Below are 27309 nucleotides of genomic sequence, written 5' to 3'. Positions count from 1 at the left end.
CTATGAAAAGTCGATTGGTACTCGACTTGTCAAAGGATAGCCCACTTTCTTTACTGAACTAGAAGTTTCATCACCATGTTCACAAAAGCCCGCCACCGGGGTTTATCCTGAGCCAGTTGCATCCAGTTCACTCCATCGAGTCTCATCTCCCGAAGGTCCATCTTAATGTTATCCCCCCACCTACGCCAGTGGTCTCCTCCCTTCTGGTCTCCCAACCAATAACTTGCAAACAGTTCTCCCCTGCCCACCTCACCATAACAACATCGGTGCTCGTCATGCACTTTTCTTTGTTATTTGTCCCACTCCCGTTTTGGATCCAAACATCTTCCTCACCACTCTGTTCTCTGAGACCCTCAGTCTATGTTCCTCCCTCAAAGTGAAAGACCACGTTTTGCACCCATAAATACTTTGCAATCAATAATAGCAAGTATTTCCCGGATTTAATCTGCTGTTGTAGGGAGATAATAATAGGGAGATTCGTCGAAAATTAGGCTCATAAAACCAAAATATTTTTCTTTACAATTCCCTAAAACGCTTTAATAATGTCGATATATCAAGAGATGTAAAGTGTTAGAATTATTGTTCAGAATATATACCCCACTTCTTAGCATCCATATATTTTTATTAAGATTCTGGGCTACGAAACACGTTTTATTCCTTTAAAATTGTAATTCAGGCTATTATACTGCATGTATAAGAAACGAGAAAAGAACGTTATGGCAGGCTGAACAAACATTGTTGCAGTCGTGGGTTAGAAATGCCAATACTTTTCCTTGTATTGTTATATACCCAGGAGTTCATATAAAAGCTGATCATTGTCAGTCCCAATTTACAGACTGTGTTTGACGAAGCGCCCCTACCTCTCTGGGCTCAAACCTCCGAGAACCAACCAACCAAATTCTTTGAACAAGTTGCCTGACGGGATAACCTCCCAACAGCAGCAAATGACCCTAGTTTGAATGGTCGAGGCTCCCGCCACGATAGAACCCCGTTAGCGTTAGCAAAATTCCCGTTTTAGTTATAAGGATCTGTTTACCATTTTCAGCAATGCGTTTCGTACGCAGGAATGGTGTTACCTAGCAAGGGACGACGTCTTGCCCTTGCGCTGGCTTCCACCCTTAGTTGGCTTTTTTGGTTGGTTTCCATATCTACACATTGTTGGTAGTTGAAAAGACAGCGAAGTCAATTACTCTAACATTTAATCATAAATATATAGCGTGAATAATTAATATTAAATGTTTTCTCTATAAGGAAATTTAATAATAATGAGAAGCTGCATAAGAAAGAATTGCAATTTCATTGCCCTTATTTAAAAATAACGTCGGGTTTTATTATACTTGATTATTTTGAAAAATGATTTTCAAGGGCCCGGAACTATTGACCCCATCACCCCTGCGCGAGGGAAAATGTTTCCGGGGACCGCATGCGGCATACAGAACGCATGTTTCGCAGTTCTGACGTAGACAATGGAAGTGTAATTGCCTTTGAAGTTGGCAGATCTCTCTTTCAAGGAAACTGAGGTGGAAATCATAATTGTTATCTCTTTCTGGTTCTAATCCATGTCACAATGGAGACTTATATCGCTCAAAATCTGACCATGTAATTTCGTTCTGACTTGTTAGGTTACTATTTGATTCCCCTACATTTCCACAAGACTCACACATTCTTAATATACTATATACACAAGAAAGTGTTTCAAAATTTTTAAATTAAACTGAATAATTGAAACCAGTGTAACTTTTTATGCTGCTAATTAAAAATGCAGTAACTTAAAATGGATCTGCATCTCTGGAGTCCAGCGCACAGATGTGGAGACATGGCGGGCCGACGGATCCCCGCGTTGGCACTGGTGATGCTCTGCATGTGTAGCAGCCTCGCGTCGGAGGAGCAGATCTCAAGAAAACTAATACTTAGAGTGCAACAAGGTTTTCTGAAGGGAAAAGTTTTAGCATCTATCCGAAACAGGAAAAAGTACGTGGCGTTTCTTGGAATTTCGTACGCCAAACCTCCTGTCGGCGACCTCAAGTTCAAGGTAATGAGAAGATGATAAGTAGCAATGTAAGTTTCACATTGCGGTCTGCATTTTGTGAAAAGTGCACATATCATTCGGAGCGTCGTATTCGCAAAATATCGCGGTGTCCAGGGGAAAATTGGGACCAAAATTACGGAAAAACCTTAGAACCTAAAATGTCACATCATACATGAAGTAGCTAACATTGCGTGGGAGACGAATTGAATGATAAATATCGACGTCTTACTTTTTACGAAACTTTCAATAGACTTCTTAAAGCCGATCAAAAGGGGAAATGTATCAGCGGTAAATTACATAAATTGAATCCAATGTCTTTTGCACAAATAGTGCGAGGATGTGGATTCCGTTTGTACGGGTTCAGATGACAACTGGCGAGTTACTTTAAGCAGGATTGAATTCAAACTCAGAATTTTATTAAGCGAAAGTACGCTCTTATTTCTGATACCCTTTTAATGGCTATTACTTGAATTCGAAGGAGGTTATTAATTGGGAAATAGGTGTCGCATGAACTGTAAAAGACGAATAAACACGCGGTAATTCTAATCGAAAACCTGTACATGCAGCAAAAAGTCAAATTGAGACTGGACTCAGGAGACACCAACAGCGTTGAGATAGGTAGAGGTGTAAGACAGGGATGCTGCTTATCACCAATTCTTTTTAACCTCTACGGGGAATGGCTTGCCAAGGAAGCTCTGGAGGGAACAGGAGACTTTAAAATTGGAGGAAGAGTGATAACGACTGTAAAGTATGCAGACGACTTAGTAATATTGGCGAAGGAAGAGGAGGAATTACAGAACATGATGGACAAGTTAGTGGAAACAGGTAGAGAGTATGGAATGGAAATCAACATTGAAAAATCAAAGGTAATGAGGATAGCACCGAGAGCAGAACCATTGAACGTTGTAATTGGAAACCAACAGATGGAGAATGTGGAGCATTTCAAGTACTTGGGAAGCATAATCACGACGGACGCTCTATGCACCAAGGAGGTAAAAGCAAGGATAGCCATGGCCAAGGCAGCTTTCGTCAAGAAGAGAATACTTCTCACTAGCAAGTTGGGCTTGGAGATGAAGAAGAAACTAGTGAAGTGTTACGTATGGAGTGTCGCGCTGTATGGAACAGAGACTTGGACACTCAGGAAGAAGGAACAGAAATACCTGGAGAGTTTTGAAATGTGGTGTTGGAGAAGAATAGAGAAGATCAGGTGGACGGATCGAGTGACCAACGAAGAAGTATTGAGGAGAGTCAATGAGCAAAGAAACATTCTGCAGGAAGGAAAGCTAACTGGCTGGGACATATTATGAGAAGGAATGGATTACTGAGTGACATCATCGAAGGCCAGGTTGAAGGAAAGCGAGGACTGGGAAGAAGACTGATACAGCTGACGATCTCAAGCAAGGATAGAAGAAGTTTCAGGAATTAAAACGAGGAGCTGAGAATAGGGAAAACTGGAGAGCTCTTTTGGGGCAGAGCAATGGACCTGTCGTAAGACAGAACACTGAATAATAATAATCTTAATAGCCGTATCTTCAGCCTCTACGGTACTAAACTCCAGGAGATCATCATGAAAATAGACAATGTTACGCCGTTGCGACTCTGTCACTTACGGTCTTCAACTTCGAATGTTGTATTTACGGCTTGTTTAACGATTTTAATTTATTCTTACAAAACTACGCAGAATGATTGAAGAAAATTGGATCGAGTATTTGAAATATGAAACTAAATCGCGTACAAAACAACTTTTTCCTTTAAAGTTTATTAGACAGAAGTTATTTCGTTAATATGAATAAACGCGCCGTCACAGCGGCCGCGCGGTCTGAGTCGTGGGCGTGCCTCTTGGTCGCTGGGACCGTGGGTTCGAATCCCACTCAAGCCATGGATGTTTGTCCGTGTTTTTTCTGTGTTGTGCTGTCCTGTGTACAGGTAGAGGCCTTCCGACAGGCCGATCCCTCGTCCATGGAGTCCTACCGAATGTCTATAGATCAAGCCAACGGAAAGTTGGGGCCCGCAGTGCTCAGGCACTTGAAGAAAGGGTCGTTCCCCGTATCCGAAGTAAGTAAGTATATGAACAAACGCAACATTAAATTAGAAGTTTAAAGACATCGAATTCACTGCTCTCGTTCATAAAAGTGGCTAAAAGAGAACACATTAACCTCTTAATATTTTATGCCGCTCGTTTGCTTGCTTCAATAGCGATTCCGCTTGTGATAAAACTAGTGCTTCTTCTTCGCAGACAATTCAGTCGAAAGCTGAAGTAGTTTCGAAGCACAAGTGTCTCACTTGTTGGTAGCAGCACGTGACACTTCGCGGCCAATCTTTATAACTGAATCACTAACTCGTTTGTAAAAGCACGATGCAGGCTGTCAGATTGTGGGAAATGCGGTTTTATGAGGCACGGACAGACGCCGAAGTTACACGTCCTGGCTAAGAAAGCAATCGGTGTGTGATACATAAGTTCGACATTAAATTGAGTATTGGCAAGTAAATGACGCAATAAATGTTCTCTGGATTTTTCATAATGCTTTTTTCCTGTTCCAGTTACCTCATCATACAGCCGAAATTCTCAGGCCTGTGATGGTGTACATTCACGGTGGCGCCTTATACTTCGGGTCTTCAGCCACTAGTTTGTACGGCGCGGACAACTTGTTAGTTGAAGGAGTTGTCTTGGTTACCATCAACTATCGCTTGGGAGCACAAGGTTAGATAAATTATTATAGTTATTCCAACTTACGAGGTGCGATCGGAAAGTTTACACACTGTGTCAATAGAGGGCGAACCGGATGTAGTACGAGCTTCTGCCGCTAATTGGTTGGGCCTACATTCATAGTGAATCAGTGTGCCAGCCGGCATCATCGAATTAGCATTTGTTTCTTAGTTACTGGCGTTTTGGTAGTGCATTACACCGACCCTGCTGCGATTTCGGAATGGCGTATGCATTAAATTTTGCCAAAGACTCGCCAAAACAGCTACGGAAACCTATGAAATGCTAAAGCAAGCATTTGCGGAGTCCGCAATGGGTCGTGCACAAACTTTTGTGTGGCATTCACGTTTTAAAAATGGCCGAACCTCTGTCGATGATGACGAGTGTTCTGGACGACCATCTTCAAGCACAACGCCCGAAAATGTTACGAAGATTCCGCAGGCCATTCACGTAGATCGACGTCGTACCGTCAACGACTTGTGCGACATTGTTGGGATAGGTTATAGGACCTGTCAGCTGATTCTAAAGGAAGAACTCCACATGCGACGCATCATGACAACGCGCCAGCGCACACCGCCCTCAAAGTTCGGTAGTTTTTGGCCTCAAACACTATGGCCGTCATCCCGCACCCTTCTTATTCGCCGGATTAAACTTCGTGTGACTTCTTCCTCTTCCAAAAGATGAAAATTCAGCTAAAGGGAAGGAGATTTGAGACGATAGAAGAGATTCAGGCAGAATCGCAGATGGTGCTTGACAGGCTGACAAAGAAAGATTTCCAGGGATGCTTCCAGGCTTGGCAGCGGCGCTGGGATCGTTGTGTTCACTCCCAGGGGAACTACTTCGAGGGTGATTGATGAATTTAATACCTGAGATAAGCGTACGGGTTTTTATAGGCGCAGTCTTGAAACTTTCCGATCGCACCTCGTACATCTGATTTTATATTGACGTTGGGTTATCATGAACATAATTTTAACTCAGACGATCGTCTGAAGTGTTTACAAATCCGAAGTTTCGGAAACTGTTCCTGTCTCGTCATCAGGTAAGAGTGGACGAAAATTCTTAGTCACTTGCAGCCGCTGTTGTATTGCAAGTCTCGATCCAGGGTATACTCGACGTTTGAAAACCCTGCGTTGTGTGAGTAACGGATTTCATGTTGCTTACACTTTGAATAACAATGTGCGTGCAATATGGCTGTCTTCTGGGCTGTAGCGCGGTGTAGTCTGGTAGACGTTCACCGACGTTTCAGAAGTCATTGCTGCCTCCATCATCAGGCAAGTAAATGCAACGACACAGAAGACAGAAATCTTTACATACGTCGCATTCACAACCTGAAATCTCGCCAAGATAAAATAAGTTGTGATGAACAATAATATGAATTCCGACGAATAGGGTTTTGCCCTCTTGACGTCATTGGGATTCGCCTAGTGTCATAACGCTGCCATTTTAGCCATCTTGCTTACCGAACGTCGCTGTGCATTGGCGAAGATTTCTCTTCCCACACAGCATATCATAGGTAGACCCGAAGATCGTCTACTCTGACTGAGCTCAACCACCTATTTATTCGCTCACATTCGATCATTTATGCGTAATCATATTTCAACGACATCTATAATCTGCGCAATTAATTAAGCAGCTTTAATTGAACGAAAAACAATTGCAACATCAGAACCAAGATTACAGCTGTTGAAAAGAAATGCGCGAGATGATTAATTAGAAATGCTAGATTCACTATAAAAGGAACGAAGAAACACTAAACCCATTATTAGATCTAATACAGCTCTTGAATTTGACGTAAATACATCTATACGGAAAGAAAGTTTATATATTGGCTTTATTCTAAATATTTACTTTATACATGCTTTACAATTGAGTAAATTTTGAATAAGACATTGCTTATTTAACTTGAATTAGTTACGCTTAAGATTGGTCTGTGGTAGCTGAAATATGTTATAACATTTGTACATTTTAGAGTATCAATATATCGTGCAAACACCATATCTATACAAGATTTCCATTTAGTAGTACTACATTCAGGATTTGACATCAACATTAAGCCAAACGTTTCTTCCATAAATGTGACAAAGTTTGATTTTCCTCCTTCTTTAAATCAATGTTAAAATCTCCTGTCATTATTATCGGCATTGTATTAGGATCTTCAGTGGCCATAACTGAAAACATCTTTGTATAATTTCTCAAATGACTCAAAATAAATCTCTTACAATCATCAATAGGCGTGTGGTTACAAATATACAGGGTTACAATTAAAACATTTTCACCATTGACCATACATTGTGCCGCCCAGATATCACCTCTGTTTTCAGCTGCAGCTATTCTGTAATCTTCTCCATCCTCCTTAGGTAGTTTCTTCAACAGATGTGGGGTAGCCATGGTAGTTGCTCCATGTTTCTCGTACATAGCCACTCCGCCTGCTCTTTGTTCATCACACATAAATTGCGTGATGCATTTATAACCTTCCAAATTTACAGTTTCGTTGTTGTGCATCCACGTTTCGGTGAGCGCCAGGATATCGATATCAGTTATCACTGTATCCGTTGCTATATCTTGCACATGATTTTTTTAAACTCTGTGCGTTTAGAGTGGTCATTTTTAGATCACGAATACCAGCACTCCTTATGAATGCTCTTACCGAAGCAGTCAACGTGGGCAACATATGTGTTTCTAACAGCCTCAGCTCAGTGCGGAAGTCCTCTACCTTTGGGTTATTTGTTCCCTTGGCATGATAAAACACAAAGTCGTTGTTTCTGCTTGTGATGTACAAACCGTCCAACGATGTAACGCGAGACAGGGCAACGTACACCAACTGATGATCATTCTATTCTTCTACATTCGATTTCTACATTCCGTCATACGTTCAGCATTAGTTTTTGGTATTTTTTTTGGGAACTTGAGGTTCATTATTTGATAATAATTGCTCCTTGCGATTTTTGTACTCCCTTACACGTTCAACATTAGTTTTTGTTATCTTTTTAGAAAGTTTAGGCTCATTATTCAATACTTCTATGTTTTTACGTTTTCTGTACTGTCTCATATATTCTGTTTATGGAGTCTTTTAGCTTCACTGTCATCCATCTTGTACGAGGTGCGATCAGAAAGTTTCAAGACTGTGTCAATAGAGGGCGAACCGGATGTAGTACGAGCTTCTGCCGCTAACTGGTTGGGCCTACATTCATAGTGAATCAGTGTGCCAGCCGGCATCATCGAATTAGCATTTGTTTCTTAGTTACGGGCGTTTTGGTAGTGCATTACACCGACCCTCCTGCGATTTCGGAATGGCAGATTTTCATGAACAAATCAAATTTTGCCAAAGACTCGCCAAAACGGCTACGGAAACCTATGAAATGCTAAAGTAAGCATTTGGGGAGTCCGCAATTGGTCGTGCACAAACTTTTGTGTGGCATTCACGTTTTAAAAATGGCCGAACCTCTGGCGATATTGACGAGCGTTCTGGACGACCATCTTCGAGCACAACGCCCGAAAATGTTACGAAGATTCGGCAGGCCATTAACGAAGATCGACGTCGTACCATCAACGACTTGTGCGACATTGTTGGGATAGGCTATGGGACCTGTCAGTTGATTCTAAAGGAAGAACTCCACATGCGACGCATCGCAGCCAAGTTTGTGCCAAGGCTCCTGTCTGAGGATCAGAAGCAGAATCTACTTCTCGTTTGTCAGGAGCTCAAAGATCTTGTAAGAACCGACCCCAACTTCCTTTCTAAGGTTTCCTCTTCCCAAAGATGAAAATTCAGCTAAAGGGAAGAAGATTTGAGACGATAGAAGAGATTCAGGCAGAATCGCAGATGGTGCTTGACAGGCTGACAAAGAAAGGTTTCCAGGGATGCTTCCAGGCTTGGCAGCGGCGCTGGGATAGTTGTGATCACTCCCAGGGGAACTACTTCGAGGGTGATGGATGAATTTAATACCTGAGATAAGTGTACGGGTTTTTATAGGAGCAGTCTTGAAACTTTCTGATCGCACCTCGTACATAGTATGACGCAACGAACTAACGCAACAACAGATTCCCTTTTTCGTAACACTTTTTCGTAACACATTTTTGCCGAATGACCCTTCCTTATAGACGTATTTACGTCAAAAAAACTCTCTATGATAACTACAACTCAAGATAGAGACTTGATCTTTGGAGTAGAGTTATTTGCAATCAATTTACATCTTTTTGCCAAATTTCAAATTTTTTTATAATATAGTTTAAGCGTCACGTCGGTCAATATTTATTGGAGTTATGCCCTTTCTGCAATTAACGGTGTTTTAACAGGGTAAAAGGCCGAAAAACAAAGGAAAACTCACTGATACAACATGGGAATTTATTGTCTTGAAATAGAAATACAAACATAAAATACTTCAAAACATAGAAATACAAATTGTAGAAAAAATTATGTTTTGTATTGATTTTCTTTTAATCAAATTAAATTTATTTTAATTCAATTCAATTCTTTTTATTAGAGTGCTGCATAAACAGCCAGACGGCCAATTACAGATGCAGCACAACAAAACAAAGTAAATACAATAATCATATAATAATAATAATAATTCAATTCATTTATTTAAGTGCTTGACAACACCCAAAAAGGCCAAATAATAATAATAATAATAATAATAATGTTCCTAGGAAACAGACAGATTAATAATTAGTAATAATAATTTCAATATTAATCATCATCTTTCGTTTTCTCACAGATGGGCCAAGACAAAATTTCATTCCAAAAATCGGATACCTTTCCCTCTTGTGGGATGTAACTGATAGTTTTTTTAATATCTTCTAGTTTCGTTTTTTTGATTGGAATTCCCTCTTTTCGAGCTGAATGTTGTGGCAGGTTCAAAGGATTTTTTATTATTCCTTAATTTAAAGTGGGATTTGGTCATACCCCCATTAAACTCTTTAGTCAAAGTGACTGCTCTCGAATGCTGTATAGTGATATTTCGGCAATGAAAGAATTCTTTTACCATAACTTGCTTAGAGCGATAGGCAGAGGAGCTTTTATTGCTTGTTTCAGTAACTTTTGAAGCATTTCTTTTTATAAAATTTTGGCCACTAGTCTTTGAAATTTATCACTTCTGCGGGCTGAGTAATACATTTTACTTAGAATTTGTCGGGTTTCTTGTAGCAGGTTTCTATAAAATTGACATTTTCGTCAATGGTGTAGAGTCTCTCAGTCTTTCGCAATTCGCATTTAATCATGCCAAAAGCTCTAACGCATGGGAGAAAACTGTGCTCACGTGTAGAGTAGAACAATTTAATACATTTGAATTATTTTATTTCAACAAGAGCCATAAGGAATCTGAATATAGCATTGTTTTTTTTTGGCCTACACAGTTGTCACAACAGAGATGCAGTTGTTCCACTTCTTCTCTAATTAAAACCAACTCTAAAGGAACTAACAAACAGCAAAATGAAGAAGAAAATATGCATCGACTTTCATCTAATACAGGTTATGTTGAACAACAGCTGATTAATTGCAGAAAGGGTATAACTCCCCAGATATATCGTTTCTGTAATTAACAATAAGTTTCAGAGGGTTGTTTGGCTGGTTACTATCAGAGAAGATATATCATTATGCACCAGGTAGTGTATTTAGGCTTCAAGATACGAAAACAGCAAAAAAGTTAAATTCGAATAAATAATCTAGTTATACCCTTTCTGAATTTAGGGATTCATGTGGAGTTTAATTCAGAAATATTGGTTATAGTAAATGCTTTCCGGGCTACCAGCCGCGTAAAGGGATTAAAAGGTAAATTGACAAACATTTCGAGAACTATCTTCGTGCTCGTCCTCAGGTACTGAAGTCAGTAGTTATGGAAACAATGTCTTTTCTCATTCTTTTAAATCACCCAACGCGGCTGGTAGCCAGAGAAGAATTTATTGTATTTCGTCGTCGTGAAATCTGCAGATCATACAGTGTTCTGATTATTCACAACTGTGGAGGAATTAAACGCATGAAACACAGAACCGAAAACCTATTGAAGCTAGGTGAGTACAGATCTTGCAGCGACATTTTCTTCGCGTATTATTACGTCATCGTCGTAACACTGTGGCTGCATCGCCAACGGAAAGATGGTCGGAGCTTGACACCGAGTGCGTCATGAGTGCATTATGAGACGCGTCTTCACTCCTTCACACAGCAACGGCCATCTTCACCTCCGGAGAACCTCAAATATCACATACTTGAATATTTTGGTTGTGCTGAATAACCTCGCAGAGCGCACGTCTGCAAATTGCTTGCCTTATTCCGCTTAATATTGCCAGGGGTAGTTTCACCGTGCAATTGCGCTGAGTGATTCCGTTTTAAATTTCTGGGCCTTCATGAATTCTTCCAAGCGAATGACATTTAGATTGGGCGAGAAGATTGGTGTGAAAACTGACGACCCCCGGGAACTTTTGGGGCACCTCAGGAGTGTCAACACAACGCGTATAACGGAGGTTTCTTACGAAGGTTTTACGCCAGAGGTAAGACTTGCCATCCGCCGTTAGTTTCTGAGGCAACTATTCCTGCAAAATATACGCCAACCTATCTTTCGCACAAAATTTTAACTTTTCTTTTAGTCCATTTTTCGCGATGTATTGTTGGTGGTAGGGCTTCAGTACCTCAGGGACCTCAAGAGCTATGCTGGTGGTAGCATAGCTACTGGTAGGGCCTCCCTAGCATGATTGGTCGAGGGCGAGAGGTCAGACTAAGACAGGTACCTCGGTCCTTCAGGTTGGGGGTTGGTTTCAACAACTTAAGCACAACTGAACATATTTTCATGGAATCTGATATTAAGCAGTTTTATTAGCGGTCGGTCAGTGTCCACTCCTTTTTCACGTAACGCATGAGATTGGATGGAATAGCACCAAAATCCATGCAGCATTTGGACGGCGGAGAAAGAAGCTGAAAGGACGCCCTGTTTTCGAAATTGGTGTCTGTAAGAATATCGAAGGAGCAATTTCCAAGATGAACTCAAGCCAACTCCTGGCGTTGTCGAACATAACTCTATTTAGAGAAATGAAAGTGGTTACAACTCATGTTTGTGTAATCTGTCGTTTCATCCGTCGCTAGGCCTGGCGACCACGATGTAGTTCAGGATTAGCTATAGGTATTTGTTTCTGGCCCAGTAAGGGGAATAAGACAAACATCCAAAATGAAGATGGCTGTCTTCTGTGTTGTTGCTCTTCTGTTGCTTTCTATTCTTCGTGATTCAATAATTGTATTTAAGCGTTTACCAACAGCAAGAAGCCAATAACAGGCAAACACTTATAATACATACAATAATAATGAAATAATAATGAAAAATATTACACAAACAGATTAACTAAACTTATACATGTACAGTATTAAACATAACAGCCAAACACAGGCAAGTAAAAAATAGAAACAATAATATACACAAAGAAAAATAAACGAAGAAATTAAATAAAAGCAAATAATCCTCCTAGGAAGCAATAATATAATTGTAAAACGTTAAAGAAATACAAGAAACAGATAACCAAGCTAGATCTCTCCCTTATTGAGAAAGTGCCCCCAAGGGAGACAATGTTTATGCTAAATACGTCCAAGGATATACATACGTAATTTGCAGCGATGACGCACCTGGCTGAAGGACTATGTCTTAGCGCACTGCTCACACTAAAAGTAGAAAATTCTCTTATTTGCCTCGGCGGCACACGTAAACCAACAGGGTCAATAATGGAATGACATTTTATTTTTCTCTTGAAACATTAACAAGAAATACGCAACGAGTTGTCGCCGTGTGGAATAGAGTGTTCTCAGATTTAAAGTAGATAAAATCGATCTCCATCCCAGTCTCCTTGAAAAGAGATCTGCCAACTTCAGAGGCGATTACACTTCAATTGTCTACGCCAGAACTGCGAAACATGCGTTCTGTATGCCACATGCGGTCCCAGGAAACACTTTCCCTATCGCAGGAGTGATGGAGTAAATAGCTCCGGGCACTTGAAAAATTTAATCAAGTATAATAGAACCCGACGTAATTTTTAAATAAGGTCAAATGAAATTTCAATTCTTTCTTATGCCTCTTCTCATTATTATTAAATTTCCTTATAGAGAAAACATTTAATATTAATTATTCACTTTTTACATTTATGATTGAATGTAACCAAATTATGTTAGAGTAATTTTCTTTGAATTTTTTTTAACTACCAATAATGTGTAAAAATGGACCAACCGACAATGGTCAGCTTTTATATGAACACCTGAGACTACAACAATGTAAGAAATGTATTTTCATTTCTAACCCACACCTGCAACAATGTTGGTTGGGCGTGCCATAAGGCTCTTTTCTCGTTTCTAACACACGCAATATAACTGCCTGAGTAAACCGTATTGCACTCCATTCCTTTACTAATTGTTACGTCACAGTTTTCGACGGCATTGTTGTATTTGTATATATTGCCGTCAACAATCCGCTTATTATCATTATTGCGGAAAGAGCTGAGCTGTGAATCACTTGTAGAGGAAGTGCGTCGTACACTAGATAATTTTGTGTTGTGGTATCTTACAATTGAACAAAGTTTGAGGTAAGGGATATTCTTTATTAATAATATTATAATTGTTATTATTATTATCATTATTATGTTTAATTGTCTATGGTATCGTGAGGGTTGGTGCGTAATTAAACATTCACATACCAACAACGCCATATGTAAGATCTCGTTGAATCTAGAGGACTTTACTTCTGTAATGTTGGCTACCGGAGGAATTCTGTAGCCACCTTCCTCCTTAAGGGAGGATAGCGGCTGGTTATATTTATGTCAAGTTAGTGACAACGCCTGATTGTCTGATTTTGTTTGTGCTCTCATAAATATTAAACATTTTGAAGTAGATTTGCCATTGGACCGTTTTCTGCGGCACGAGTTTGTTGTACTTCAAATACACGGAGTGTTTCGAATAAGCATTATCAATACGTCTGCTGCCTACACGCATATATGAGCTGCTAGGGACGCACTCCGACGAACTACGAAGTCGCTTGACGCTTATAAAAGAAGTTCCAGATTTATGCGTTTCACGTTCTGAAAACGCGAAAAATGGGAACCCCAACTATGAGCTGTAATTTTGTCAAATTTATTCGGACCATAGTGCGACTTGAAACTAGGCAGTATCCGACTCTAAGGAACATGTTTATCATGAATGGAGACGTACGACCTCATGTATAAGACTAATTAATTCTTACATTTTGTATGGTGTTAGCAGCGTATGATGATGTGGTCTTTTGTAGAGTTCTATGTTGTTTTTTTTTAAATTTATTTTATCCATGCAAGCACCAACGACATAAGTACAGTAACATTGTTAAAATGGTATGGATAGGAATAGTGTAGGAGATCCAAAAAGACCTAGGCGTCGATGGGTCAGTATTAAAAACCAAAACAGATTTGAGAGAAATAGGATTGGATGGTGCGTACTAGATTAAACTGGCTCAAGGGAGGGGTCCTTGGGCGCTCCTATGAAGTCAACAGTGAGCACAGATATTACAGGTAGTGCTTTTTTTGTTTCATAAAAGGCTGGAAATTTCTTGTGTAACAAAGCATTGCTTTTCGAGATCTCCGCACTTACTTAATTAGTTGAGGCGCAAGACTAGTTACATAACCTAAAAATCCTATACTATCTTCCTAAAGACGGAGTTTCATCCCTCATGTCGTGTTCTACAGATACATTGATTATACTGGTATGATTCTTTTACCATGGGCCTCTTTCTTTCCCAAATTACAGTTCTTGCTGCTGTGCTATATTCTAACACCTTGACAAATTCAGTAAATTTTTATGCAAAATGCAGTAAGTTAAGAGTACAAACTTACACCACTGTCGAACAAAAATTTTCATATACATTCAAAAATAAGTGCATAAAGTCATTTCCTGTAAGTGGAAAATTTGAATTTACGTAGCCTTGCAAACATGTTATAGAACTGTACATGTGAAAATGCACGTGTTCTCTCCTAATCTCTTTGACATTCCTACATCTGTTTTTCACATCATCCTTTGCCTCATTCTTGCTTATGTTGCTAACACGTTAAGTTCATGATTATGGTCTTAGTAGGTGTGTAATTTCCGAATATTGTAGGTAAGGCTTTACTTTTGACGTAAATACGTCGATACGGAAGGATCATTCGGCAAAAAAGTGAAAGGAAAACTTGTAAGATCAATATCAATAATGTGTAAATATGGACCGACAACAATGGACATCTTGCGTGCATTGTTATATTACCTAGGAAACGTCATATTTTTACTCGGCATTGTTGTGTTATATTACTGCCGCCAACAATCCGCTTTCGTAACAAGATGAATGACATTGAAGATTACATTACATTACATTCCCCCGATATATTATTATAATATAATATTTTAAAACTCAACCAAACCCCTCCCCGATTGCTTTTCAAACACTTGCGCGTTGCTCTAATAATTTAAATACAGAGACGTAATTGCGTCAAATTCTCCGGAACCGTGGTTCCACTGTCAACTTTTTTATACCTCTAAAAATTTAAAAATCTTGGTAACAATGGGAGACTTACAAGTGCATGTTTAATTTATTCTTAATAGATTTACATAATGATACATTCTTGATGGTTCTAGACAAGGGATTACTGTACTTACATCTGTACTTTTATATATTTGGAGAAGTTGTACAAGTAGTGAATTTTGTATTGACAGAATGCAAATCTTTGTGAAAACTCTCACTGGAAAAACCTGTACTCTTGAAGTTGAACCTTCAGACACCATTGAAAACGTGAAACAACATCTAGAGGAAAAGGAAGGAATTCCCTCTGATCAACAACGATTAAATTTTGCAGGAAAGCAGTTGAAAGATGATCGTACACTCTCTGACTACAATATACAGAAAGGTGAAAAAGGGTTACTGTATAAGAAATTTGTATGCATTACATAAGTTTCCACCAGTTATAATTTACAGAAACTAAGAACATGAAATTTCTGTAAAAAATCAACTACTGTGCTGGTGAACAAAGGTGGTAAGAGTTGAGGGGCATTGTTAAGTTCACTGCACAGATGATATTGTTTTCACATTCCCATTTACTCATTTGTTCTTTTCCTTTCTTCGGAGAGTTGGTGTTAAAATTCCTGCATGCACATTCACCCATTTGTGCAGTAGTAGTCAGGCCAATTGTTGGAAAGGAAAAATGTTTCGTATTTAAGGGCAACACAAAACAGAATGACATTTATGACAAAATTAAGAACAGATAAAATTCACAGAATACTTGCTATCATTTAGCCAAAATCTTACAATTCTCCCAACTCAAATATAAAAACTAAAAATTAAAATAAAATAAACATTCAGCCAGTTGTACTGTATAGCTATGAGACTCGGTTTTCACTTTGAGGGCGGATCATAGATTAAGGGTCTTTGAGAAAGACTTGAGAAATATATATCGACCTAAAAGTCAGGTAGACATCTTGAAGAAAATTTCGTAATAATGAGCCCAAATGATCTGCTTCATATCTTTCTGAAATATTAAATGATTGGGAGGTCTTCCACTTGTATGATAGCTTTTTTATTGAAGTATCTTTGTGAAAGCATTTATAATCTCTGTTATACTGATAGAATATCACATCTGGATTGGAGTGACATGTTTTGTTTTGTATATAGAATCCACTCTCCACTTGGTACTCAGTGTGCGTGGTGGCATGCAGATTTTCGTGAAGACCCTGACAGGGAAGACCATCACTCTGGAGGTAGAGCCAGCTGATACCATTGAGAATCTAAAGAAAAAGCTGCAGGACAAAGACGGTATCCCCCCTGACCAGCAGCGACTTATATTTGCTGGCAAGCAATTGGAGGATGGCCGCACCTTATCAGATTACAACATCCAGAAAGAATCCACGCTCCACTTGGTACTGCGTCTGCGTGGTGGCATGCAGATTTTCGTGAAGACCCTGACAGGGAAGACCATCACTCTGGAGGTAGAGCCAGCTGATACCATTGAGAATCTAAAGAAAATGCTGCAGGACAAGGAAGGTATCCCCCCTGAGCAGCAGCGACTTATGTTTGCTGGCAAGCAATTGGAAGATGGCCGCACCTTATCAGATTACAACATCCAGAAAGAATCCACGCTCCACTTGGTACTGCGTCTGCGTGGTGGCATGCAGATTTTCGTGAAGACCCTGACAGGGAAGACCATCACTCTGGAGGTAGAGCCAGCTGATACCATTGAGAATCTAAAGAAAAAGCTGCAGGACAAGGAAGGTATCCCCCCTGAGCAGCAGCGACTTATCTTTGCTGGCAAGCAATTGGAAGATGGCCGCACCTTATCAGATTACAACATCCAGAAAGAATCCACGCTCCACTTGGTACTGCGTCTGCGTGGTGGCATGCAGATTTTCGTGAAGACCTTGACAGGGAAGACCATCACTCTGGAGGTAGAGCCAGCTGATACCATTGAGAATCTAAAGAAAAAGCTGCAGGACAAGGAAAGTATCCCCCCTGACCAGCAGCGACTTATCTTTGCTGGCAAGCAATTGGAGGATGGCCGCACCTTATCAGATTATAACATCCAGAAAGGATCAACCCTGCACTTGGTTCTTCGCCTCCGAGGTGGTTTCTGAAGAGCCCACCTCAAACTTCAGAGCACCAGCATACGTTTTTAATGTGTACCTGTTAAATTAGATGTGTCATTTATTTTTTATTATCTGCTTGACTGAATTTGCTTTCAGTCATAATTTAGTTTCTCTTAATGAACAGATGATTTGCAATGATTGATTTAAAAAAATTAATACACTTAATAAATATCTTAATCAGTAAATATATCTTTGTTATTTTTAATCTTCATATAAAGATGTTTTCTCTCTTTTGTATTAAAGGTTGTAAACATTCTCATAATCCTGCTGTTAATAAATCTTAACAATCAAACTAAGTACTTCACATTTTATTTTAATATTTGTGTTAACTATACAGGTACTCCATAGACTAAAACTAAAACATACATAAAACTATGTGAAAAAGACATAATCTTCTGGATTGTTATGCTGTGTCATCTAGTAGAAGTTTTTCGATGTTTCAGGGGTCTTCACTGCCTCCATCATCAGAGCAGTGAGTGATGATGAGGCAGCAAAGACCTCTGAAATGTTGGTAAACTTTTACAAGACTACATGGTAGAATATCCTAGAAGACAAGCAACTTTAGACTTACTGCCATGAAAATCTCAAATCCTACTAAGACAAAACTTTGTTTCATCCAGTTTTTATAAATTGGAATTATCTCGGAACACAATGTCCTATGCTTGCTTGTAGTAGTTTTGCTGGAATTAAATGCGGAACAGATTTACAATATTTCAGAGACAGTTTCACTGTGTAAGGTGGAGAAAGTGTATGAAAGACAACAAGTACGGATGTTTGTAAATCGTCACAATTCCAGTGCACTTACTAGGATATTTACTCTAGATTCTCTAATACGTGTTAAATGTTTCATTACAACTTTCGCTTGAAACATATTTAGCTCTCATAATTATTCGTGCTACAGATATGTTCTGCAATGCATGTTGGTATTTATGTAATGTGTGCATCATTCTCTATTTCAACTATAAGTACAATGTACATATGAACAAACATTAGTGAAACTGCCTAAGACACCAACTTAGAAAACAGGGCGTCCATTCAGCTTCTTTTTCCGCCATCCAAATGCTGCATGGATTTTGGTGCTATTCCATCCAATCTCATGTATTACGTAAAAAAGGAGTTGACCTTGACCGACCGCTAATAAACCTGCTTAATATCAGATTTCATGAAAATATGTTCAGTGGTGCTTAAGTTGTTGCATAGACATGGCCAAAATTAAAGATCACAATTATGCAACTTCTTGCAGACATGCAATAGATATGTTTAATATATAAATACTATTCACTGAGATTAATGAATTTGTATTTCAACAAGCCACTGCTTCCTTATTCAGCACAAAAATACTCAATGAATATCTGTTATGCACTTAAAGTGACAGAACCTCATCTTGGGACGAAGGTGTGCTACACAATACAGGGCATCTTGTGTAAGGGGTTAATGTCTAGTAAGAGACAGGAATTTACAGTTCAACAGTGGCACATTATATAAAATGTGTTGTATGGAAATTCAATTAATTTTCGAAGAATTTATTCTAAAAAAAATTGAAGATGCACTTCACCTGAGCCGGTCCTGGAAGAATCTTATTTACACACTCCGAGGACTACGAGAGCGAGCAAAATGGCGCCGCCAGAACCAACCGGACCACTAAAATGGCCCTTTTCAGGGCCCTTATCCATACAACCAAACTCAACCTTTCTCTCTCTACTTTCTCCCCCTCTCCCACTCTCGCCCATATGCTATCATTGGTCCACTCCCATGCCTGCTCCCATTGGCTCGGGGCTGGCTACACCTTTCACTTTCCGGCCTACAAACCTAGCACCTCGCACACTATTGGCAGATCTCCCACGACGCGCGGTAACCTTTCTCACGAAAGTGTTCAACGCGGTTCTCCGCAGGCAGCACTTCCCCTCGGCATGGAAACACGCTCGCGTGGTGTCCATACTGAAACCGGGGAAGGACCCCACGCTACCTTCTTCCTATAGACCCATCAGTCTTCTCGACACGGTAGGCAAGCTCTGCGAGAAGATCCTTCTAACGAGGGTCCTACACGAGGTCAGCGAACGCGGGCTGCTGCGCGACGAGCAGTTTGGGTTTCGACCCAGACACAGCACGTCGATGCAGCTGGCTCGCCTCGTCGAAAGGGTCAACAGAAACCTTGATGAGAAGCGGCTAACCGGCGCGGTCTTCCTGGACGTGGCCAAAGCCTTCGACACAGTCTGGGTCCAAGGCCTCCTATACAAACTGACCGTCCTCAACTTCCCGTCGTACTTGGTGAAAACCATCTCTTCCTACCTCACTGACCGGACATTCCAGACGTCCTTCCAGTCGGCCGCGTCCACACGTCGAGCCATGCGGGCTGGAGTTGTGCAGGGCGGACTTCTCTTCCCTGTGCTCTTCAGTCTGTATGTCAACGACATACCCACTCCGTCCCGCCACGTCGAGTTAGCACAGTACGCGGACGACACGGCTCTAGTAGCCACGTCCCGTAGCCCAACGCTTCTCGTCAGGTATCTGGAAACCTACCTGAGTAGACTTGAGCTCTGGCTCAGGGCCTGGAGGATTGCTATCAACGTCTCGAAGAGCACCGCGGTTCTCTTCGTCTCGTCGAGAAGACGCATCCAACAGCCCAGAGCAGTGCAGTTTCTCGGCCAGCCGATCGAATGGGTCAAAACAGCGCGGTATCTGGGGGTCACCCTTGACGCCGGGCTTACCTGGTCGGCGCACGTCAACCAGGTGGGAAAGAAGGCGGCGCAACGATTAGGTGTGCTAGGCCCGCTCATCAATAGGAGAAGTGGCCTGTCCATCAGGAACGGTGTGCTGCTCTATAAGCAGCTCATCCGTCCCATGATGGATTACGCATGCCCGATCTGGAGGTCAGCTGCCCGCACCCACGTCCGGAAGCTGCAAGTTCTGCAATCCAAGTGTCTCCGCATTGTTACTAACGCGCCCTGGTACGTTAGTAACAGGCAAATACATGAGGATCTGGGGGTCCCTTTCTTTGCCGACCACACCAGAGCACTGACTGAGAGATTTGACTCGAGGTTAGCTGGTGTGGGGAACCCCTTAGTTCGGCAACTCGGGAGGCACTCGTGCCGAACGAGGGCTGCCAGAGGTCGCCCAAGGGCAACCGAGGGCGACCGATGTCCAGCAGGCCAGCCGAGGCCGTCCCCAAACGACGGCCAAGTCGGCACAACGAGTGATTAGACTACTCGGCTACCCTGACTGAGGTTTTCCGTGCTTTTCCTCAGTTGTAAGGCGAATGCCAGGGTATAACTTAATAGGGGCACGGCCCGCCACCCTCCCCCCCGATCGTGGAGGCCATCAGCTGAAATGATCTTCCCCCCACGCCGCAGAGGCCTTCAGCCGAAACGGCCCCCCCCTCTCTGGGTTCAAACCCCAGAGATCCAACCAACCAAATTCCTTTGGACAACTTGCCTGACGGGATAACCTCCCATCAGCAGCAACAGATCCCAGTTTGAATGGTCGAGGCTCCAGCCACGGCGTAACCCTGTTAGCGTCAGCAAAATTTTCGTTTTTTTTTTTTTTTTTTTTTTTTATTATATTAAGACCGTTTACCATTTCCAGCAATGCGCCTTGAGTGCAGGAATGGTGTCACCTAGGTAGGGACGATGCTTGCGCTTGCGCAGGCCTCCGCCCTCGGTTAGCTTTTTGGTTGGTTGGTTGGTTGGACTATTGGCAGAGGATAGATAGGGACAGATAGGATTGGGGATAGAGGAAGGATTGAATCTCACTTTTCGGCACTGGTCGAGAGAATTGTCTGGTTCAACACTCTCAGCGCTCGGCGAGGTATGGACGGAGGTGACCTGGCCTTTCTGAAGGCCCACCTCCCTGAGCTGCTTCAGCAGGTGCGGAAGCAGCTTCTGGACGCCATCGATGCTGAAAAGCAGAGACAACGGGCGACAGCAGCAGCAGCAACAGCCGTGGTCGGAGGGCCTACTCGAGCCAACGCTGGCAAGAGGAAGGCCAACGAGTTGGACTTGTCCAACTCGGGCGGTTCGATGGAACCCGCATCTAGGCGCCCGGCGCCCGGGCCACTGTCCGGAGCCGGGTCCACTCCTCTGCCGGCACCGGCAAAAGTTCATCGGCCCGATGACTCGGCGGCGGCAGCAACAGCAACCACCACCAATGTATCCACGGGCGAACAAGCCACCTCGTGTGGTCGGCAACTCGGCAGTTATGCTGAGGTCAGCGCGGCGTACACCGGGGTAGTGGCCGGGCGACCGGTTAAAGGGGCGACTGCTGGGGTGGATTCCTCGGCACCGCTCCCCACTAAAGCCGGGGCCTCGCAAGAGGTTAAAGGAGTGAGGGACGTGAAGTCGTCCCGCGGACCTCCCCCCGCTCACCCTGTATCACTTTGTTATTCATTAGAACACACAACTATTACATTTTAAGTTCCATGGGAGGGAGGAACGCGACTTTTAGAGGATGAGAAACAATTTTGTAAGCCTACGCCAGAAATTTATAAAGTAATTCGTGTTTAAAGTTCCGGAAGTTCTTTCGCCTACTCTGAATATCCATAATTTTGTATTTGATTAGAACTAAAACTTATAATGGCTCTGAAATATATTTTCAAAAACTAGCTAAGTTACTGAGTGACCGGTAAACAAACTACCTAAACTCATGTGGTAACTGAGACATTTGCCAAGAGATACATCCTGTTAATTTAGTTGAAAATAGAACTATTTCATGTCCTTTTATAGGTAAACAAACACAACTTGAGATTTAAGTGTCCGGAGAAATCAAATAACTGTGCTCAAACAGTCTGTTGTGGTGTATTTAAATCATCGAAGAGATTTATTAGAGTGGTATCAGGTTCTCACGTCGACGAGTACGAAGATGACTGTCTTCTGGCTCGTGGAAACTAACCGATAATTCAGAGGTGGTACTGCTTTCATCATCAAGACGCTGATTACCACTGAAATGTCGGTAAATTTCTATGATATCACACGGCAGAACTTCACGGGAGACATAACAATGCTCAACAGAAATGCAAACGCCCATCTGTTTAAGATCAGACTCCACGTCTTCGATCCACCGGCGTTTCGGTCTTCCTTTCTTTAATTTGCCAGGAGGTTTACTATTGATTATCATCTTACATCCTCTATCATCACTCATTCGGATTATATGTCCAAGCAATTCTACCCTTCTTGCCTTTATTACAGCTACAATATCTTTTGAACAGCTTCTCCAGCTCGATATTCATTCTAATTCTCCATAAGCCACTGTCACATATTGGACCAAAAATCTGCCTTAAAATTTTCCTTTCCCAGGACATAAGCATTCTTTCAGCTAGAGATGTTAAAGTCCAGCATTCAGATCCATACAATACTAGAAAGAAGTCACAGAGTTTTAGCAGAGTACTTACGTCACTACGTAAACGAAGGCCAAAGTAATTGGGATGAGTGGGTACCTTATGCCATGAATGTTTATAATACCACGGTACATGCTGCTACAGGATACACACCATTCGAGCTAGTGTACGGTTTTCAGTCGACATTACCCTCGACATTACAAGAAACACCGAGTACGCAATACAATCACGATGATTACGTCATAGAACTACGAAGCAGGTTACAAACTGCACACGACGTAGCAAAACAAAAATTGATAAAAGCTAAGGAAAAGAGTAAGGAGTATTTCGAAAAAAAATCAAAAGAATTTCAGTTAAACATATGGGATAAAGTTTTACTTTACGATGAGACTATACGAAGGGGTAGGTCACGTAAATTCAGCAATCAGTGGAGGTCGTTGACATAGATAAAGTTAATGCCACGATAAAGAGAGGACGAAGGATACAGAAGGTAAACATAAACAGAGTAAAACCATTCTATTAGCTCAAAAGAAGCAAGTAAATCAGAAATACAACAAAGTGAAATGTTGTCTAACTCTCTTTTCAGAAAAGATGATCAAATTCGCGGTAATACTGCTATGGATAACAATGATTTGAGGGTTCAGCAACGACCATGGGAGAAATAGGATACACGGTGGAAAAATATGACGAATCCCCAGGAATATACTATGAAAATAAGGGTCAGGTAAATTTATACAACACGGAATGGAGGACCGTGGTATGTGTGAATTTAAATAAAATAAGTAATCAATCTAATGGAATAGACCAATACATAAAAAATGTAAACATATTATGTCAGAAGATAGACATCCAAAATTGAACAGACTGCTATCATTTTCGTTAAATTGCTAAAGATAAGTTATTGCAGGTTAAGAAAAGTGAAGATCTATTATTAGAAATTACTGATCACAAGACAGAAAAATCGCGAAGGAGAAGGGGTATATTCTATTTCATTGGAGAAATTAGCAAAATTTTATTCGGTACTATGGACAATGACGATGCTCAATATTATAATGAACAAATAAAACATTTTGAAGAAAATTCCGATGATATGACCAAACTATTAAAACAGCAACTATATGTGGTTAAGTCATCACTAGGAGCTATCAATAACACCCTTGCAGATATAGAGTATAACGAAGAAAGGTCAAAAATAGGTTAACCGAAATAAAGAACTATATAGAATCAGTGACTACTGAAAATCGAGAGAAGATAAGTATTATGGCAGCAAAGGTCACAGTAGAGGGTCACATTGCTAGAGTTAATGAAGCAAGTAATGAATTACAACGACACCTGAATATCTTGCTCCAAAGTGTTACAAATGCGCGAAAAGGGATTTTACAACCGCAAGTTATATCTCCAAAGATGATAATGAATACCTTGATTCAGAGCATGCCATCCTTTCCTAAAGATACCACTTCACCCTTTCCGCTGAGCAAGAACTCTATTAATTTAATTTATAAATTTTGTGACATTCATGTATATGTAAATGAAGGTAAATTAGGTTATGTAATCACCTTACCTTTAATTAACAGAGGTTCATTCAAGGTCTTTAGAATGATACCAATAACGATAACTTTAGGTAAAAACAAATTTGCATATATTGATACAGATGAATCAGATTTATGTTTAGACCAAACAAGACAATATTATTTTGGAATTAATGATAAGGAATTTGATGAATGGAAGAATGTGGATTCGAATACAAGGATATATAAACAGAAACACCCATTATTATCAAGCCATTTACAGGAATCATGTGCAGTTAAACTACTGCAACGTAGAAGAGAAATTCCAAATAGCTGTGATACCAGATTGGTACAGGTCAAGAATACTCTATGAACACAGCTTGATAATAATGAATGAATATATTTTGCTCCTACTGCTGAGAGTGTAACAGTGTTATGCCAGGGTAAGGAACCCGCAGACGTTATACTCACAGGGGTGGGAAAATTAGGCATATATTCAGGATGTAAAAGATACAGTATGTATGCACTTTTGCAAATGAGTTCTAAAGTAAAGGTAAATATTTTAAAGCAAGAAGATATGCTTTCTCAAGTACCAATAGATTTTGATTGTTTTGAAGAACTATGAATTAAGTTTAATACAAGTAATTCACCAATTAATATTGAATTTAAACGTGTATCATCGCACTTAGACCATTTGAAACATGCAAGTTTTAAAATATCAGAATTAGAAAAAGAAATTAAGGAACAAGAATCGAAAAATCATCACTTAATCACACACTCAAAGTATTTTGTAATAGTGTATATTTTGTTGAGTACAATTGTTATTTATGTGACATAGAGGATATATAAATGTGTAAGATTTGGGTGTAAAATGTACAAGTCCTTAAGGCATTGACAGCACCTCTAAGAGAAGTCCAAACGTCTACAGAAACTAGTGGTAGCGGTAATACTGTAAACATAAATATAAAAACTAGTAATGTAAGTTTGTCCTTAAGACAGGAAGAAATTCCGCTACGTGATTCACATCAATCACTGCATGAAGAAACTACACCTCGAAGGTCCCTCAGAGCTCGAGCAGCAAAGTCATATATTTAGGCCCAATTAAGGTGTAAATTTGACCTTAGTTTGAAGGGGGAGGTGTTGCATATTCACGCATATTAGTTAATAGGATTATTGTAGGTAATATAATATTGTTATATCAGGTAGTATGATATTAGTTGCTAGTGTAGCATATGAATATTAAGTCTTGTATGTGAACACTGTTAACAAATTCTGTAACTCGGACTTTCACAGATGTTATCCTCGTTTGATAATTGGGTTGTATTTCAAGCGAACGGTGACTCTGTTACATTTTGACACTGTCACCCCACAAATGTACCATTTCAAAATAATTAAAAAGCATCAGCCAAAGTCCGGGAGTGAGGCAAGTGTCAGAGGACAAACTCACAAATACTTTAGAACATTCTAGAACAGGGGTAACAACCCGCGGCCCGTGGGCCGCATGTGGCCCGCTTGAACATTTTTCCGGCCCGCGAGATTCATCACACTTTTACAAAATATATTTATTTTATAATGGCCAAAGTACTGAAAACCAATGTATTAAAAAATACATTATTTGTGCATCCATATATTCAAAAATTATCTGTAGAAATTATGAAAAAAAATTAACTTTGATTTTAAAATAATATTCGAATTAATGACATTTCAAATGAAATTATCTTAAAACTGCGCGACAGAATTCGAGATTTCAAATATTTTTCCTTGGCATTTGACGAAAGCACAGACATTTCAGACTCAGCTCAGATTGTAGTGTTCCTTCGTGGAGTAAATGAATCATTTCAAGTAACTGAAGAAATGTTAAATTTGATAAGTTTAAAAGGTACAACAACAGGAAAAAATATTTTCCATGCTGTTGAAAACTGCTATATATTTCTTTACAATGTACGCTTAGTATCATTATTATTATATTATCTATGTTTACATGTAAGAATAATAGTAAACACAATAATAATAACTCATTATGTTTCAATTTTTCACTCCAAAAAAATGTCTATAGTGTATCTAAATCTAATATGGGGATATATAATTTTATATGTGGCCCGCGGAGTTATGATGCATTTCCAAAGTGGCCCGAAAGATCATTTGGGTTGGCCACCCCTGTTCTAGAACATTCTTATCGATACAGAGTACAAAGTACACATATTGTACCCGGGATACGCCATTTTTTTTAGTGTTCTGTCTGACGACAGGTCCATATGAACAGGATCCTTCCATCCTTTTCTCGGACTCGGACCTGTTCATATACGTTCTTGGCAGATGATCCAGAAGTGGTTTGCCATTGCCTTCTTCTGTGTGTGAATGGAGTAATTGTTGGGATGCCACGGAGAAACCGGGGAAGCCCCCGGAGGAAAACTCCGTGTTGCCTAGACCACGGCCTTGCCCAACACAACTTATAAATGTTGGGCAAGGCCGTGGTCTAGGCAAGAGTAGTATAAAACGCTTTTGACCTGTTACAAGTTTAGTCATGACAACGGTACTTTGTTCGGCCAGAGTCGGCCACTGCTAAAGCCTTAAGCAGCAACCTGTTGTATTTATTACTATTTATTAGTAATAAAGCATTTTGTACACGTCTACTCTCAGCAGCTCTTATTCCTTTCGGCGACAAATAACCAATCACCACAATCCGCTCGACCAACGTTATCGAACCCACACAGTACTTTACACGGTTTTCCCGTGTCTGGTACACAACAGTGCAACAAACTACTTTCTGCTTCGTTATTACACCAATGTCCCCATTGTACTAACTGTGCCAACGGCGATTAAAGACTATATCTACCACACAACCTGCGGTCCACATCACAAATTTCTTTACCTGTCATTTCGTTATCATCATTTAATCTTGAGCTATAATCTGTGGATTACATTGTAAGAAAAATAGATACTTACAACTATGGCCACCAGATCACAGCACCTCAATCGCTTACAATATTCTTATTTATTCCTACTATGTATTTATTTCCTGACTTTCCTCATATGTCATTTTGTTATCACCGCTTGTACGATATTCTAAAATATGATTTGTTCTATTATGGTCACGTTCATTTGAACACAGCGACAATGTCAGCTAATCACTGAGGCAAG

At 40.4% G+C, this 27309-nt stretch overlaps 2 protein-coding genes across 3 annotated transcripts; both read left to right on the top strand.

Annotated features, from left to right (window-relative positions):
* The first annotated feature begins 1816 nt into the window (after positions 1–1816).
* Positions 1817–4735, top strand: LOC147872278 (juvenile hormone esterase-like). The gene is made up of 2 exons (XM_087357896.1): positions 1817–2032; positions 4571–4735. The coding sequence occupies exons 1-2, from the start codon at positions 1817–1819 to the stop codon at positions 4733–4735; spliced, it is 381 nt and encodes a 126-aa protein (XP_087214022.1).
* An 8436-nt stretch (positions 4736–13171) lies between these two features.
* Positions 13172–17609, top strand: LOC147872277 (polyubiquitin-B). Of its 2 annotated transcripts, XM_087358157.1 has the most exons (3): positions 13172–13283; positions 15412–15602; positions 16364–17608. In XM_087358157.1, exons 2-3 carry the CDS (start codon positions 15413–15415, stop codon positions 17317–17319), a joined length of 1146 nt encoding a protein of 381 aa, XP_087214283.1. In that variant the 5' UTR covers positions 13172–13283; position 15412; the 3' UTR covers positions 17320–17608. The 2 variants fall into 2 exon arrangements, with proteins under 2 accessions (XP_087214283.1, XP_087214282.1); XM_087358156.1 differs by lacking the exon at positions 15412–15602 and having other exon boundaries at positions 13194–13283; positions 16364–17609.
* The last annotated feature ends 9700 nt before the right edge of the window (positions 17610–27309 follow it).

Source organism: Zootermopsis nevadensis, unplaced genomic scaffold, assembly GCF_977971745.1.
Source record: "Zootermopsis nevadensis isolate Lab colony 2312 unplaced genomic scaffold, Znev_1.0 Znev_ptg000029l, whole genome shotgun sequence".
NCBI lineage: Eukaryota > Metazoa > Arthropoda > Insecta > Blattodea > Termopsidae > Zootermopsis > Zootermopsis nevadensis.
Note: the sequence above shows the minus strand (reverse complement) of the source record. Positions and strands in the feature narration are given on the sequence as shown.